Source organism: Poecilia formosa, unplaced genomic scaffold, assembly GCF_000485575.1.
Source record: "Poecilia formosa unplaced genomic scaffold, Poecilia_formosa-5.1.2 Scaffold100, whole genome shotgun sequence".
Lineage (NCBI taxonomy): Eukaryota > Metazoa > Chordata > Actinopteri > Cyprinodontiformes > Poeciliidae > Poecilia > Poecilia formosa.
The window spans coordinates 1,746,786-1,764,996 of record NW_006800039.1 but is presented as its reverse complement, the minus strand read 5'-3'; the positions used below and the strand labels follow the sequence as shown (position 1 = coordinate 1,764,996).

Genomic DNA, 18,211 nt, shown 5'->3' with positions numbered 1-18,211 from the left:
TCTAACAAATCTCTTGGCAACTGAGATTGGTACTGAAGTTACATTAGGAGAAAGTAGACTCACGTTGTCTGAAGCAAATCAGTTGCACTGGATGTTTTTTTTTTAGGGATATTGAAGAAAGGAGGTAGACACCGCATGTCAACCTATTTTTGTTGTAAAAATATTCTGTATGGTGTTCCTCCACTTGACAATTATGCACTACAAGGGAGTCTTTAACAAATAATCCAAATGAATAGACTGAAGTCTGTATGAATACTTTTGCAAAGCACTGTTGTAAGCTTACAGCAATGGTAAGGTTGTGTTTTTATTTATGTCTCCAATTTCTTTTCCTCAAAATATTTCTCTCTCTTTTTTATGTTATTAGTCCAGGACAAGCCAGAGTTGGCAGCAATGCCATTGGCCTTGGAAAATCGCAACTGCGTGCTCATCCGCAGAGACCTGGTGGCACTTCCTGCAAGCCTCATAAGCCAGATTGGCTACCGCTGCCACCCTAAGCTCTACACTGAGGGGGACCCAGGAGAGAAGCTGGAATTGGTCGCCGGTAGGCACACAAACACAAGCTTCTATAAAAAAACATGAAAAGAAAATACATTAACATGCACAGATAACATTAGTTCTCTGGAAAACATTCACACTGTTGCACCTAATTTAAATTTAAAATCCAGTACCTATCAAAGTGCATTTCACTGATTGAATTAACTCAAACTAATAAACTCAGGATGTCAGAGGGGCGCTTTGTTGAGGAATAGAAACACCATTTGTGGATCAGAGAACAAACAGATCATGAATGAGAGAACTAACCCTCAGCAATCTGTCAAAAGTTATTCTCTGGCTATTTATTTTTTTGTATTTGCATTTATATTTTGATTAAATTAGAGGTAGATATCAACACCTTTTAAATTGAATTGTAACAGCTAATTGGAAAAAAAACCAAAAAAAAACCTGTCTGACGCAGGTTCACAGAAGTCACGAAGGGGTCGCGAAGCGTGACTAGCTGGTAGACCTCAGATATTTCAATTTGTTTGGGTTTAATTCGTGCTGTGAATTTGCGCGGTCTGAAAGGAATAAAACGGAGCTGCAGCATTCCTGTGTGGAGATTTAAGACTGTGGCAGATGGACAACCATCTCTGCAGATATAATCAATCAGGGCTTTATGGAAGAGTGACCGAGTAGAAGTCAGACTAAAGTAAAAAGCATATGACTGGCTGCCGGGTGTTTGCCAAATGGCCCTTACAGAGCTCTGAGAATGTGAAGAGAAATGATTTTTTTTTTCTCTCTTGCTGTTATGATGACTCAAAAACTGAATGATGTGGCCTGACTGCCAGATATTGCTCTTGGCGATCGACAGAGAAGATGCTCTGAATGGGCAGTGACCACTCGGCATGAGGGGAGCAAAGTGAAAAATAGATTTCTTTTTTCTTGAATATTTTCAAGCAAAAGCATTGAGCAATTTTCTGAAAGACAGAGATGATCATAGCAACATTAGCAAGTTTTGGTTAAGGTTAGGTATTCCAAAAGCACAGGAATTCAGAAACTTATAATGTGGGGGAAAAAATCATATCTAATTTTAGTATACATTAAATGAAGTAAACATGCTTAATTTTGACTTGTAGTCTGCAGTAATGTCCCTCAAATGTGTTCATATTGCTTGGAATATTTCTTGTCACATTACTTCAGCAAACGTAAGTGTATTTTACTGGGATATACAACACAAATTAGTCAATGGTTGTGAACTTGATGTAAATTTATTTATGGTTTTTTACATTTAGAAACATTTGAAATGGAAGTTGTACATATCAATATGAATTACCTTGCAATGAGTATCTAAAAACCCTTTGTGAAACAATAACTTTAGGCATTGGTAATGATGCTGATGGTGTGTCTGACTCCCTTAAAGACATGAAATGCAGACATGACTGAAAGATGAACTGCAACAAAACGAGAAGAAACCTAAACGTGAAAAGAAACAGATTCTGATAGAGGCGTTGATCTCAGGAAATTCTTTTCTGTCCATGTACCTCAGGAACCCAGGTGTTCATGACACGAGGCCAACTTATGAACTGCCATCTGTGTGCCGGCATCAAACACAAAGTGTTGCTCCGTCGCCTCTTAGCCACGTTCTTTGATAGGTGAGTGCAAAGCAAAGCACGAGTTGGCAGTTATTGTTCAGACATGTGTGTTCGTCTCTTAGATGTGTGCTTGATTCCAGCGCCGCTGCCGTTGTCACAAATCAACTTTCACACTCCATCTGTGGTTATGTTGTGCAATGCAGCTAGATGAGTGTGTGTTTCTGTGTGTCCCCATGTGATTTACTGTATAAGTTTCTTACTGACTCTGCCCCCTGGTGTTTACTGTGCGATTCTGTAGAAACACTCTGGCAAATAGCTGTGGGACAGGCATCCGCTCTTCCACAAGTGACCCAAGCAGAAAGCCCCTGGACAGCAGGGTCCTCAATGCTGTGAAACGTAGGTTTATTGTGTAAATGATCTTGTGCATGCCTTGTTTTAATAGGAGCTGTTTGACTAAGTGGACATGGCTGTTTTCTCCTCTTTTTACAGTCTACTGTCAAAACTTTAACCCTAACTTCAAGGAGAGTGAAATGAATGTGATCGCTGCTGACATGTGCACAAACGCAAGGCGGGTCCGCAAGAGATGGCTCCCAAAGATCAAGTCCATGCTGCCTGACGGCATGGAAGTGTACCGGGCGGGCATGGGCATGAGTGCTGCTGCCGCCGTTGGTCTGAACCTAGCCCTCAGTGCCCCTCAGTCAGGAGTTTCCCTTTCCTTCGAGCATGATTTGAAGAGCCTAGAGCAACGGTTGTATCCAGAACGCAAGGACCCTCTCAGGACTCATGCGGCCAGCCCCGGCGCAGGGTCGGCTGGGGCAGAAGCCGAGGGTGAAGGCGAAGCAGCAGTCCAGGAGGAACAGGAGGAGGATGACGACGAAGCTGGATCGGAGGGCGCGGACCGATCACTGGGGGCGCCGATCTTGGTGTCGGTGGTCGGATCGGCAGACACGCCCCCCGAGCAGGGGGCGGAAAGTTTTGGACAAAATCTGAGGTTGAACGGACACTGAGCGTCCCTCCCCCATGTTGTGAAATGCGTGTAACACTCACATTTACTTCTTCTCGCCGTCTCGTCCGTCACTCTTTCCTCTCCTCCATGCTTCCTCGACAGGGAAATTTTGTTCTCCACACACAAAGCTGCACTCGCAACTTTTATCAGACAAAAAAGTTGGTCGCACATGCATGCGCTCGTGTGTGCTTGTGTATTTGGAGACTTACATGCAGTGAAATAAAATAAAAAAAGATGAAGAAGAAAGAAACAGCTATTAAAAGCATACACAGGCATGGCATTAGTCAGTTCGGGTCCAAGTATGTATTCAGCACTTGGGGCGTCTGCAGCATTATTCCAAAAGGTCAAATAACAAAACAGATGGCTGTAATGATTCATCATATCAGTGCGACACCACCAACAGCTGGTTTGCAGCAGGTTGTAGTTTGCAGTGTAATATTATTTCGTAACGTGACTTGGGGAAAATTGTATTTGAGAAACATATCTCTACAGCAAGACCACTTTGCATCCCATTACTATTCATATAGAATGTACTGTGAAAGGCTTGTCTAGAAAATAAGAAACCTTTGCCTTTATTTTACCTTGCATTGCTTTGAACCTGTCCAATTTTTTTTTGTCACAGCTACAAACTTTATTGAATTTTATTTGGATTTTACGTGACAGACCAACAAAAACCAGTGCATGTATGTGAAACGAGTTTGAGTCAATGCTGTAGGGTTTTCTACTATTCTTAAACAAATACATTTTTTTATTCACCCCCACACCTGAGTCAGTACTTCCTGAACTTCACTGTAATTTCAGATCTTCTGAGCAGCTTTGCACAGCAAAACTGAAAGTTCTTGTCCTTTTTTTTTCCCTTTGAAAAGAATGTCATTTACAGTTAGTCATTTGCAGAAATGACTAACTGGGATTTCTGTAACCCGAATTCATCAAATTGAATTGAGAGTATTGAGAATATTTTAGATTTTTATTTTTTGCTTAAAATTGAGCATCTGTTTCTTGTGTGTGTGTGACTGTGAGGCGCATTCACACACACACAAGAAACAGATGCTCTGTGCTGATTTGTCACATAAATTCCCTATAAAATACAATGAAAGTTTGCAATAGTATGGATACTTTTACAACACACTGTGTTGTCACTTTTATGATGAAAATTACAAAAATATTATCTTCCGCAATTACTGATTTTTTTTTTTTCCCCATAACTCCAAGAACAAATGCAACATAACAAATCTATCACACGTATTTGTTGGTTTCTCGTGCATATCTAGTCAGACATATCAGACAAGACTGTCAATGTGATGCCTGTGTCTGCTCCAGACCACACCTCCCAAGCCGCACATATGTACATCCAAATAAACACACAAACACTCGCTCATTCATCATTACACTTATGTAATCCAAGCGTTTAATGTACTGATGTAATCAAATGGCACACTGTCCAAAAGAATATGTTGCAGTGCTTTCTAACTCCAAAAATCACAGAATTCTTGGAGATGCAGACATGAATTTAAAAAAAAAAAAACCATGAGATAATGTCAAGACTTGCATGCATTAATCCAAACAATGGCTGGCAGTATTTGCTAATGAGAACGGCAGAGTCCCATTTCTGCAATGAAATAAGATAACAGCTACTTTTGCCTGGAGCTGTGATGCTTAAAAACTAGAAGCACTTTTTCCATTTCTTTCTGGAAAAAGGCCGCCAAACGTTACAAATGATCTTGATGTAACCCTGCTTTGACTGTTTCTGACATTGAATTAGTCTGAGTTTGTTGTTGTTTTTTTTTATTTGTACGAATTCTGCAGAGTGTATTGTCCACTTAAACGGAGAAGAGTGAATATATGAAGTGCACTACACTGAAAAAAACAAAAGCAATGCCAGAGAGGAGTACTGTTCCACCTTCATGAGGTGTTGTGAAATGTACCAAGTCAATTCTGTCCTGTTTCCATCCTGTTTTTGTTGTTGGTTTGATTTCTCGCTCTCCAAGGGGGAAATGAGTTGGTGGGTAAATTATTTAAAGAAAACTTTTAAGAGCAAATTACGCCGGTTTACTGCGTTTGCACTCAAGAGAGTTGAGCGAGTGGGGGGGAAGCCAAGGATTCTGGAAAAGCGGCTCCTGCAAAAGACTGCAAAATCGCCATCACATTACCCTGATTGCATAGTCAATCAGGCACTCTGTGGGCTCAGATAGAAACAACGGGTCTCTATTGATGATGACTGTTTCTGTGTGTTGTTGGAGGTGGGGGGGACTGAGGCCGTGCATTCGTCAAGCCTGTTTTCTGTTTTTGATGTCTGTTTTCACGCTTGTTGCCGTTGCCATGCATAGGACCCAGTCCAAAGAGCCTTTCTTTATAGTTTTTCTTTCATGCATTGATTTAAAATGATGCACTGTTGAATGTCGCCCCTTGTTCTTTGCTTGTCGTGGGTTTCAGTCAGCAGTCGAAGAACATTCAATTACAAAAGTAGACCGTAAATTAAAATTTTTTATCACAAATATTCTTAAAAAATAAAAATAAAAAAAATGTGGTGATTGCACAAGTGAGGTTAAGGAGGTTTAAGGAGATGCTCCCGGTAAATTTGATCTGTTATGTATTTGTCAGTGATGTGCCACTTTAGAGGTTGGGCCAAATTTTTCTCCATCTTCGACAAGTATATCTTGGATCTTTAGGGTAAGCTTTTAGATAGCCCTGCATATAAAAAAAAAAACAGGGTCAGGATTGCACTATAGGTAATGTTCATAACGTTTACAGTTGATTTTTTTTCTATTTTATATTTTTCCCCCTTTGGGAAGAACTGTAATCTGCCCCAGATAAGCCAGGGTTATGAATGGCCAAGATGATGGTTGAATGTAAATTGTAGCATTGCTATGGTGACGGTCACAGTCTTTTTTTTTATTTTTTTTTTTTATGATATAGTAAATTATTGAATCTCTTTGTTTAGTATGTGGCTTCATTTTTTTTATTGACATAAATTGCAAACTTAAAAAAAAAAGAAATTTAAAATTAACTTTACTGATAGTGATGTTTTTGCTTAAATATTTTTAAAATTGATACAAACAGGTCTTCCAGTGTGTCGAAGCACAGGCAGCAGTATCCTAATAAGTGTAAAACTGAGGTTTGTTCAGTTACTCCACATGATTTTAAATATGCTCATCCAGTGGTGAAATGAAAAGATTTACTAAATTATAGCGTCATCTTGTCTAATTTATTTGATGTTGCTCTTCTGAGGGAATAAATAAAAAAATATTACTTTTTTTTTGTCTATTGGGTTCACCTCCTGTTTTGTCAAATAAGCTAGCTGTGTTAAAATTAAATGAACAGTTAAAAACAAATACATTTACGTTGAAAGGCAAGCCACCTTAAAATCAAAACCCACCATAATCCCTTATTAAATCGGTGAAAGAGGTCCGAGATTAAACGATATTGAATCTGTACAATTAAATCTCTGCTTTCTCTGATGTGTCTTTAAACAGAATGTGTTTTTTCTGCATTCAATTTAACACAGTTTTCAGAGCAGTTCTAATTAAAAGAGTGCAGTAGCTGTAAGGACCTAGGAAAATGTGATATACTCCATTGCAGTGATGAAAGAAGTGTGGAGCAGTGCCTTAGACTGTGAATGTGGGTCTGTGCCATAGTAGTTGTTCAGAAACAAACAAGCCAAGGAGGCTGTATGGATTAGACTTTTCTCTTACTGAAATTGTTATTCTAAACTTTAAAATTATGACTCTAACTATGTTGACATACTTTAGCTGACTTACTTTCTTTCATGTCATTTTTGAATGTAAAAACTTTGCTCCCTTTACTAGGGTCACTGTGTTTATTTAAGCTTTTATTTACAATAAGACCGGTTCCTTCTCGGACACCCTTGCATGCTGAGCAAAACGGGGAAACCTATCAAAAATATGTAAATAAAATCAGATGTAGTTGAATTTGTGCATCCGCTCAAATGCGTCTTCCTCTGTAAAACCTCACCTTCACAGTCAGTTTGTTAACTTTTTTTTTTAACTTTCCTTTTTAGCTTCCTGGAATCTTTGATTTTTTTTTTTTTTTCCATCTTGTGCATGGGTAACTGGGTGATGTTGCACTTTAAAATGAGAAATTCTCAGAGAATGTTATGGCTAACCTATGAGAGAATGAGCTCCGTCTGAGGTGCTTAATAGAAAAAAAAAAAGGTAAAATAACGTGTATGATTTTTACATGTTTCTTCGATGGAAACCAGTGTCATGTTTACTGCAAGCTCAAATGAGAAACAGGATGGGGCTGGTGGCTGTGCAGAAACAATTTTTTCATTATTTTATTCAAAACTTTTTTTTCTCCTCTTCTTTTGGCTCTCTGCCTCTTTTACTGTAAAAATAATGGGCACTGTAATTGTTTTTTTTTTTTTTGTTTTTTTTTTTTGCTCTGCTGAAAGGTTAACCCTGAAAATTATACACTGATATGCAAAAATTACACTTGTATCATAAAATGCATGCCATTCAGATGTTCACCCTGACCCGATGAAACCTCTGATCTTTATGCACCCTGTATTTTATGCTGAATAACTGTTTTCACTGTTTGCAAGCAGAGACTTGAGTCGACTTGCAGTCGACGGGGCTGTATATTTTTTTTCTAATCATACGCCCTGGCCTTTCATTGAATGTTTGCATAAAATGTAATCTCTTTCATAATCGACAGCAAAATACTGATTAAGAGCGGCATACATAAACTAACTACCCAGTTTGTGTGTGCATCTAAATCTTCAGAAACTAAGAAAAGAAATGCACTGAAAAGTTTGTGCGTGTATGTCTGTGTCCTCGAAAATGATGCCAGCACTTTAGAACTACTTAGAAAACCGAAAGAAAAGAATAATAATAAAAAAAAAAACATCAAGGGTGACCAAGGCTACAGGCAACAGACGAGTAGATGCAACTTTTAAAGCCATGTGTTCAGAGCGCTGACAATCAGAAAAGGGATGAGGCCCAACAGTGCACTATGGGGGATGTGAAATGACTTGCTGTGCGTTTGCTATTTGCTTTTGTCTTTCAGCTCGTTTCATTCTGTACTGGCTTACTTTCAGAATGGAGGGTCGATGGTGTCAACTACAGCCTTCTTGGTTTTATGTGTGTGTGTGTGTGTGTGTGTGTGTGTGTGCGTGTTTGCAGCAAGGACTGACTCAAACCTTGGTGCTCATTGGGCAGAGCTGTCCTCAGTTGGCATGGACCTTATTTGTCATTCTCTGGGCTTTTTGGTGACCTGATGATGGACGACAATACAGATGTTTCAAAAAAAAAAAGAGAGAGAGAGAGAGAGAGAGAGAGAGAGAGGAAAAAAAGGAAGATTTTATCATGCAACCTCATACTTTGATCATCGTGTTGGTTCTGACTATCAGCAGGGCTTGGCCCAGGCAAATTGGGATGAGGCTATTTTAGTGTTGATACTGCTTCATAAAAGAGACAAAATGTTGAAATGTTTATGCGCCTTCTGACTCTCAAGCATCAATAATATATACTGGAAATGCAAGTTGCCACTTTCGATGTTGCATACAAATCTCTTTCATTCCCATCGTTGTATTTCCCATCATGGGTTTTAAGTTGTGTATTCGAAGAGTACCTTATTTCTTTAAATGCAATACAAAAACATGTCTGCTTTCTAATAAAAAAAGTCCTTACTTCACCATGTACTGTACTGAGCGGCTTATTCATTTGTCTTTGTGTCTTTGTGTTCCAAGAGCTGAAAGGCTGCGTTTGGGGATCTGCCCATAGTGCTGACTCCATGAATCCTATACACAGGAGGGAGCCTTATAGAAATGTGTTTTGCAAGTTCTGATGTACTTCAGATATGTACAATGCAAACGTGGCATTAAAGGGTTGCCAACAGAAAGAAAATAGCCAATGCCGTGGTTTTGCCAGAATATATTTGATAGAAAAGGAGTCTTAGAAAGTCGATTTCTTTTACCTTTTTTTTCTTTTTTTTTTTTTTTGGCCAAATTTACTATTTAACATAAAGGAACTATTAAAGAAAATTGTTCCAGTGAAAAATCCAAACCTTTCTAAAAAAAATTAAAAGAGAGAGAGAGAGAGACAGAGAGATGTACACTTTCTGTCTTATTAGAATTTTTAAATTTGCATAAGTAATCTGGCAAATGATCATTGCCTTCTTTATCGAGCATCACTCTTCAATAGAACGAAAGTCACAATCATACAAGTCATAATATCATGAAACTTTAAAAAATTACCATTAATTTTAATATTACGTCGGTTATCAATTCATTTGAGGTATTTTAGGTTTTCTTATGGTCATTCAGTCCAAATCCCTTGTGATTCCTTCACATGCCTTCCTTGCAAATAGAAACGCTATTGCTTTCATTCTTACAGTCTCTTGTACCATAAGCCATAAGTTCTACTGTTTTTTTTTTTTGTCAAATGTTAATGTTAAATGGATCACCATTTATGATCGTTCAGAGGTTTTTTCCAGCCAGATTTCTTTTTCAAAGATGATAGTTCTCTGCTTTCCTTCCAGTTTTTCCTTCCAGTTTTAGTCAGTCGCCTTAGATGTTTTCTTTGCATGCCAGTGACTTGACCCTTCTTAAAACAGACTAACATATTTTCCACAACCACAGGATATGTCTTTCCACATGGTTGTTTATGAAAGCCACTCAGTTCATCATCTGGGATTAAATAGCTTGTTGCCAGCTGGCAGACAATTACCATGCAGTAACTATCCACTTCTACTGACTGGAAAACTTCTACTGACTGGAAAAGTAAAGCAACAAGGTAATGCTGACGTTTTCAGATCATAAATAAACAAACAAACAAATTAATTAAATGTGGATATGCACAATAATGTTAAATAAAAAGTGTTGAAAAATATAAACAAAGAAATTACTAAATATTAAATAAAAATACTAAATGCTCGATTCCATTGTGGCCTGAGCTACCGCAGTGATCCTGTGTTCTGGCATCGACTTGCCATCCTGAGATCGTTTCTTCAGGGCAAATTTGCGCGCTGTGTGCACAGCTGTGCTAATGCGGCTCACCTAAACTTTATCAGAGATACGGACTTTCAAGAAATAAACACATACCGTAGATTTTCGCAAAAGGCAGTAGCTTCTGATACTGAAAATGGGAGACGACGCAGACACCCCTCCCGAGAGGGAAATGAAGGTAAAGTCGTGTGTTGACAGATTAGCATGTGGAAGCTACTGCGTCAGTTCATTTTCTCTGTTTGTGACTAGCTTAGCCACTGAGCTCCTTGGTCAGTTTTAAAATTAGGCTTAGTTTGCCCTGGCATTCTGCGTGTATTTACTAAACTACAGTATTAACATTGACTTTAACGTGTTTTATATGGTATTAGTTTAAATGCTTCTTAAGTTAAAGTAGACGATAATTTATGTCTTCTAAGTTTTTAGCTAGCTACGTGTGCTGGAACATTAGCAAAAATATTGTTTACTCATGGGGTTAACAAATAGCTTTGGAAAATAGCTATCCAGTTATTATGTCACATATTTTCAGTGATATCAAAGTCTTGTTACCATTTCCTCCTGCGCAGTCCTGGGATGGTTTTATTTTGTGGTTGTATAACATTATTTAAATTACTATGTTTAAACTTGTGTTTACTTGTGCTGGTACATTTTTAGAGCTATATCAAAAACTGAGAATGAAAGCATTCTTTTTATTATTATTAAATGTTGAGCGGAAATATGTTATAAAGCACGATTTAGCTATTTATTTATATTTTTAAAATGCTAGTGCGTGATCGCCACAGCAAAACTGAAAGCGAAACAACATTTCATTGAATCCGGCTTAGAGACTGGAGAGTAACAAACGTTTTTCCCGCCCTCTTTTATTTAAAAGAAAAACTGATTTTAAAAGCCCTCTCCAAAAACAGTACTTTTAAACTCGATGAAGTCAAAGTGTGTAAACTAAACGCATAGAAAGAAAAACCTTAACATAGCCAAATGAATATTCATATCTTCACAGTGTTGTAGTTGGTAGCACTTGTGTTTTGCAACAAGAAGGTCCTGAGTTGAAATCCTGACCTGAGGTCCTTTTGCATTAAATTTGCCTGTTTTTCCTGTGCATTCATGGGTCAGTTTAAATGGTTTCCCTAAACTGTTCATAGGTTTGAGTGTGTGTATACATGGTAGTTTGTCTGTGTCACCCTGCGATTTCCTGGTGACCTGTCCTGAGCGTACCCTGTCCCATCTCCCAATGACCATTGGAGATAGGAACGGGCAAACCCTGTAAGGATGTGAGGGGCAGTTGAGTGAACAGTTAATCCCATAAACATCCATTTCTGTGGCAGATTGAAGTTGAAAGTAATCTTTTAAGTCTGCCATCAAATTTCTGGAAGCAACACTGGTGACTTGAATCTGATTCGAATCTGTGTAGGAAGCTGCATATTTGGGTGATGACATGGAGGCCTTTCAACCTCAAAGACTTGGGTCTTTACGCCTAAGATAAATCAACAGAGCAACAGAGAATACACACAGAAAGCTGATCAGCAACTCTGATATGGGGTTGATTGCAAAAACGCTCCACAGATTATTGAGAAAGATATAAATAATTTTAGACATTCCTTTTTTCTTTTTTTTTGTGCAAGTCAACAAATTTCTCGGTTGATTGAAAATAACTTTAAAATTAAACCTGCTTGGGATCTGACTAATTTTGGACATAGCCGTGTTGTGGTTACAAAATAATTTGTTTAAAGGTACAAAGTGGAAGGATGTACTGTAGCCGATACAGTCACACGTTGTTTGACCACAATGTACGTAACCTTTTGTTTGTTTTTTGTTAGGATTTTCAGTTCCGACAGATGAAGAAAGTACAAGTTTTTGAGGCTGTTGAAGATATGCCAAAAGACAGATCCAGTCTACTGACTGTTTCAAACAAATATGGTTTGACATTTGTTGGCCTTGGCCGAACATTCAAAGTGTATCTTACTCTAAATATTCTTGCTGCTGATAAAGCTGATGGGAGCTCCTACGAAGTAGGTAAGGACATATCCAGGCTTTGTTACAGAATGTTCTGGATGTCATGTCGTTGTGGTGCTGAAACTGATTTTTTTTTTTTACTGTGTTCTAGTCAAAAGCATACCAGCTCTGGTGGAAGTGACAGGGGACATGTCTTTGCACCACTTGGCTCTGAGTTGTGATGAACTCACTTTGTCAGTTTGTGGGACATGCGAGGAGACCGGTTTGTCCATCGCATTTTATGATGTCCGAACCTTTATAAACAAGGTAACTGCTTAAATGTTTGTTTTAAAAACTCTACCGTTAGTATTTTGTGATTAACAAAGCAAATAAAAAAAATAAAAAAAATTTCTGATGGAAATTTGTGTGATCGCCAAAACTGTTTCTTGGAAATATTTAAGCACACATAAAGCTGTGAGACGTACGTAAAACATAACCTTCAAAAGTGAAAATATGCATTCAAAATGCTTTATAGCCTTCTACTTTCAGAATTTCCAGAAAAAACTGTGAGTCATTCATTTATTTAAGGAGTTGTCATATTTTCTTTTGTCAGGCCAGACCACAGAAGTTGCCATTTGCGTCGCTGCAGCCAGCTGTGGCCTCTGATGCTTTGGTTCAGGACCTGAAGTGGAACCCGGCTCAGCCTTCCATGTTGGCTGCCTGCTTGTCGGATGGCAGCATGATGATTCTTGAGGTTACAGACGATGTCAAGATGCAGGCCCAGCTACCTGCTAACAGTGGTGTCACCTGCCGTAAGTCTAACTTATATAAATATACATTTAATTCAGTTCATATATCATTTATACCTGTTGTTTGGCTCAGTTGCTGCTTGTTTACTTTACTCTATATAGTTAGCTGGAGTCCAAAAGGAAAGCAGGTTGCTGTGGGAAAAATGAATGCCACAGTCAGCCAGTATACACCAGTAAGTGCATTTTATTTACAATTATGAGATCAAATTCTTGTTTGTTTTTTTTTTTGTTTTGTTTTTTGAGGAGTGAAACTGATTATCTTTTATTGCTCAAAAGGCTCTGGAAGAGAAGAGAGTTATCCCGTGTCCACCTTTCTACAATTCTGATGACCCAGTCAAAGGTATAAATGGATTTATTGAAAAGGAAATTGTTTCTGCCCAGGTAGTCGTCTTCATACTGATGAGATATATCAGGGCCCCCGTTTCAGAAAGCAGGGTCAACAAGCCCTGAGTAGAAGGCAGGTACTTTGAATAAACCTACTTGGTTCTGTGCTGCTCGGGGTTTTCGTCTCTCTGACACTGTCCTTATGCCAGGTCTCAGCTGAAATGTAGGACCCACTCTGAGTTTGTTCAACCAAAACACAAAAAAAACTACAGCAGCGAATACAGTCTGTACTTTATTGCTTTAGCACTGTAAATATTCCATGTTATAAACTGATTCCATTTTATTCGGCAATTTCTGATATTCTGACCATGTATATTCATCATGCACTAAAACCTTTTTTGACTTTTGCCTTTGTTTCTAATTTTCTTGTGCAGCTCTGGATGTGCTGTGGCTTAGAACACCTGTGTTTGCAGTGGCATATGCTTACGCAGACGGGTGTCTTGAGACCCCTCCTGAGCTGGTGCTGATCTCCCTCCCTGTAAGTGCCACAAAACCTCTGTTGCTCATTCGATTCAATTAATTCGATTTATAGTCTTCAATATGAAACCTCCCATGTCAGAAAACAAGTGCCAGACTCCACAGCAAAACTCTGAAGAGCAGGTTATGCATATCGAAAATGTCTCATGTTTCATATAAGTTATTATGAAACTGTTTAAGGATATTATCTAAATGATAGATGGATGAAAACCTGTAATATAAACACGATAACTATTAATGTACATTTAAACAAACCACAAATTTGTGTCAGAACACAGTACATAGTCAGATGTTTTTGTTTATTTATCACTGATAATTTGTATTCAAATCCTCCAGAAAAAGGATGAGAAAGTGGAGCCAAAGTATTTGAACTTTGGTGAGAGTGTTTTTGGCAGCTGCACAGAGCGACAGCATCACTACTTCCTCAGTCACATAGAAGACTGGTAAGTGTCAGCATTTTTTATTTTATTTTTTTTATGCCTACAATAAAAAAAAGTGCTCTTTGTAGAATTTCATTGTCATGCTGAATTGATAGTTTTGCTGTGTCACTGTTGTTTTTAAAGGGATCTTATGTTGGCTGCATCAGCGGCGTCGATTGAGGTCAGCGTCATTGCAAGACAAGATGACAGGGTATGTAACACAAAGAGAAACAACATAAAGAAAGCAAACATGTTAAATCTCTGTTTTGAATATAGAAAGAAAGAGAATCGCTCTTTGACTCTGTCCTTGTCTGAAGTAACAAAAATCTCATGCACAGTACTGAACATGGCTTCTTGATAAATGTGATAAAGTAGAGTTAACATCTGCAATGTCTGTCTAGATTTCCTAAACTAGAAACGAGGAATTAGTTGCGAGAGCTTGCTAATAATGATTTGTTCTTTGTTCTGATGCTTGTTGTTGTAGATGTGGGAGGTTTGGCTCCTAGAAGATGCTAGTAGAGCAGAACTTCCAGTGACCGAAACGAATGACGACACCCTGCCTCTTGGCTTAGCTATAGACTACACAAGCCAGCAGGAGATCCAAATCAGTAAGTGTGGTAAACTTGTAGATTAGTTCTTATCTAGACTAAGCGAAAGGTGTTATCCTTTAAAATTTACAGAAATTAAATTGCTTATTTAAATGAGATTGGATAATTAAAAGAAAAATACAGTTTTCACAGTACAAATCTGAAACCTAACTTATTTAACAAGGCGAGAAGGACTTTTCAAAAGACCGGGCCTGTAGGAAAATACTTACAAATCCACAGATTTGCAGAGGAAAGTAAAATGTATGATAAAATTCTAATTCTAAATATAATTTGAACCTGATTATGCTTGAGTTCAGTTGACTTCATGCTTATGTAGTCCAGTTTAAACCTAAAAACAACATAATCTGATGTTGTTTGATTGACTTGAACTGTGGTGAATACACCTCACCTCCACATCTCTGTGAAGTCAATGTACTGTGGTATTTAGTAGAAAGCAATTAGCATGTGCTAATTGCCGCACTAATACAGACACACATTATTTCCAAACCACTGCTGTTATATTTATTTTCATTTTGCTGCTAGTATAGTTACAGTTGCACATTTCTGTCACAAATAAAGCAGCTGCACATTAATATGACTAAATCATTGGAGGACAGCATCATTAAGGGGGAGGCTGATATTGTTGCTTTTATTTCCCTATTTTAAGCAGATGAAGCATAATTGAAAAGTTGTGTTATTAAACTAAATCAAAACACATTCTAGACTGTTTTGTTTACTGCATTGCAGAACGTCTGATGTGTCAAATATGCAGCGTTGAATTTTACGTTCTCTATTGAGTAGGTTGCAATCTGTAACGTGAAAATTAATTTAGGGTGGAATTTTTCTGGAATTAGATTTTTTTTTTAAAAGTGGATTAGTGTTGATAACAAAGAAGAAAATCTTTATTTGGGCAACTCCACAGACAGTGGCTTGCATTTCATCTTTGTCTAGAAGCTGCACAAAGCAACAATAGAGTGAGAATCATGTCTCACGATGGGTGTTCATCTGCCTTGATCGTCTGCAGGTTGACGGTGTAGGAAAGGCACACAAACAAACAGGAAAAAAAAAATAATCACAAACTATGGCGTTTACTAACAGGAAAAAAAAAAGAGGAGAGGTTCTCAGAATCTATTGTTGTGTCTCCCCATTGTCTCGTGGCTTCTCAGATGTGACGTGGCCAGGTGTAACGATCAAAAAGGAAAGTTTCAAGGCCGTTCTTAAAGGCGATGGTCGTGCCAACGAAGCGACCGTTTGGTTCACAAGTCGATCTGCGAAAGCCGCCGCCTGTTACTCTCGTCTTAGAAACTCTGCAAACTGTTTCCGTTCCATTTCATCTCGATTCATCTCTCGTGCAGCAATCCATCGCCTCTTTGTTTCATCTTGGAAATGTTTTTGCTGAACACACCTCTATTGATCAGATGAAACCGAAATCCATCAGGCTGCTTTGTGCGCGCAGCATCCACTGCAGTGCTCCGTTGCAGCGTGTGTAAAGAATAGTGATAAGCTACCCGTCTCAGTGCACTGTTTCATCCTCGCCGGCCCAGTCTGGCAGACACGCACGTAGAGTTGCTGCTGCTGTCTAGTCACATCTCTCCTCGTTCACGTCAAGAACTTCCTCCCTGTTGAGGAAACGAACTGCAATTTGAGCAACATTACGACATGATTGTAGGCTCATCAAAACTTTGATCTATAGAGAGGCATTAGGTAGGGTAGAGCAAGAAGGGAGGGGGGGAGTAAATGCGGAGTTATCTGGGGAGAACAAATGTACTCATTAAAATTGCTCAGACAACTATAGGACCAAAACAAACAACAAAGCCCAGACGATCCTAATGCAGAATACTGATGAGGTCTACTGTGTTTGTTTTTGTTGTTTCCATTTTACCCTTTTGCCTCCCAAATAGCTTAAAATGTGCTTTTGTAATCCAAAACGGTAGGAATTCTTTCAACAGTGGTTAAAGTATTTAGTCTACGTCGCATGCAAAATGCAAGACGGTTTTGAATATCCAAGTGCAACTATGTGAAACATCTGAAAAAGAGCAGTAAATGTTGTGATCTCCTGAGTTTTACACTCTTTGCTGATCTGTCTGTAAGCATTAATATACATTTTGACAGAAACAGATTAATATGGGTTACGAATCCTGAATTTTGATCCTTTGATGTTGATTTCGGCTTGATTTCTGACATTTGGGCTGCAGCCAGCACCGTGCAAGATTTTCATAAGTGTAGAGAAGTGGGTGTGCGGAGCAGCAAAGGTTTGAAGGTTTGGCAAGAAGAGAGATACAGTGGGCTGTGTTTTGCACAATCAAGCATCTTAAGTTTTTTTTTTTTTTTTTTAAGCACGACTGTTGAGCGCCTTTTTAAGCTAAGCACTGGGCAGAAGGAGGCAAGGTCGTGAGATGAGTGTGCTGCTAACATATGAGCAAATGTCCTCATGAATTTTACACTTAAGGTGACAAAGAGCAGTTTGTCTTCATTCTGTGCACAGCAAGAAAAACAGCTTTCACTTTCGCTTGTAAATGTGATTAGTGTAAAGCACAAATAATTTCTCTCGCGAATCCATATAAATGTCCATATTTGATTGGATCTTTCATTTATTGATGCTTCAGAGTGTTCCCTTGCCAAAGAGCTGTAAAGATTCCCCCCCGACTCCTTGATTAGTGAAATGATGCTAAATACAGTGAAGGCGGTGAGTCAGAGTGGACTCTCTACATCTGAGACCGAAAGTGTTGTTTAAGAAACGTTTGATTATTTTTTTTGTTAAATTAAACCATTTTTTGTGGCCGTACGTTTTGTAGAACAAACGTTAACATCATTCTCTGTCTTCCCAAAGCTGACGAGAAGACTTTGCCTCCAGCTCCCACAATGCTGATGCTGTCCACAGAGGGAGTACTCTGCCCATTCGCGCTTCTCAATCTGAATCCTGGGGTTAAGCAGCTGGTCTCACCTTATAATCCCCTCTCCTTGGAAGGAGAGAGGCAGCCAAAGCCAGGTAAGACTTTTTGGGAACCGGACCGATTTGTGCTTGGATTCGTTATTTCTCCCATTTCTCATGAGAAGATTATCCCTCTCTTTCTCTTTCTCTTTTTCTTTTTCTTTCTTTTTTTTTTTTCAATTGCCCACATGACGTTTGAAATGGGTGTTACTGAAACATTTTTCAAGCTGTCATTTTGAGTTGTGTCAAAGACGATGACCTTTTAATAGAATCAAAATAATTGATCTCCTACAGTCAGATGTTTACTGGAACTTTAACACATTTTGTTTTGTTTTTTTTACAGTAGACATAGTAAACATTGTTTTAAATTGTCACTCATCACATACGCTTGAATTAGTATAATCCATTAAGGATTTTAAGTCTTCCACATATTTAAACATTAACAATCATAGATTTAAACATTATTATATAAGCACTACATAAATAAACTGAATTGAAGGGTTGGGGTTAGTTTTTCCTAAATTTCTGCAATGAAACAGCAGCAACATATACATAGCTACACTGTTTGGACTGATTAATTGATTGATTGGTGGCCTCAGCCTGTTCAATCCAAGAATGATGTCTGTATTAGGGCCAAT

General features: G+C 38.4%; 2 protein-coding genes across 6 annotated transcripts in view; both read left to right on the top strand.

The window, feature by feature from the left end:
* nacc2 (NACC family member 2) overlaps positions 1-8,371 on the top strand; it is a 36,999-nt gene extending 28,628 nt beyond the window's left edge. For 3 of the 5 annotated variants that reach the window (XM_016674733.1, XM_007558987.2, XM_007558985.2), the window contains exons 4-7: positions 365-541; positions 2,024-2,129; positions 2,368-2,465; positions 2,559-8,371. In XM_016674733.1, the coding sequence (XP_016530219.1) occupies positions 365-541; positions 2,024-2,129; positions 2,368-2,465; positions 2,559-3,076 (899 nt within the window). In that variant the 3' untranslated portion in view covers positions 3,077-8,371. The remainder of the gene's footprint in view (positions 1-364; positions 542-2,023; positions 2,130-2,367; positions 2,466-2,558) is intronic. The other 2 variants (XM_016674734.1, XM_007558986.2) reach the window with 1 other exon arrangement.
* A 1,657-nt stretch (positions 8,372-10,028) lies between these two features.
* nup214 (nucleoporin 214) overlaps positions 10,029-18,211 on the top strand; it is a 34,019-nt gene continuing 25,836 nt past the window's right edge. Inside the window, exons 1-2 of the mRNA XM_016674732.1 lie at positions 10,029-10,217; positions 11,851-11,978. Coding sequence (XP_016530218.1) covers positions 10,176-10,217; positions 11,851-11,978 — 170 coding nt within the window. The 5' untranslated portion in view covers positions 10,029-10,175. The remainder of the gene's footprint in view (positions 10,218-11,850; positions 11,979-18,211) is intronic.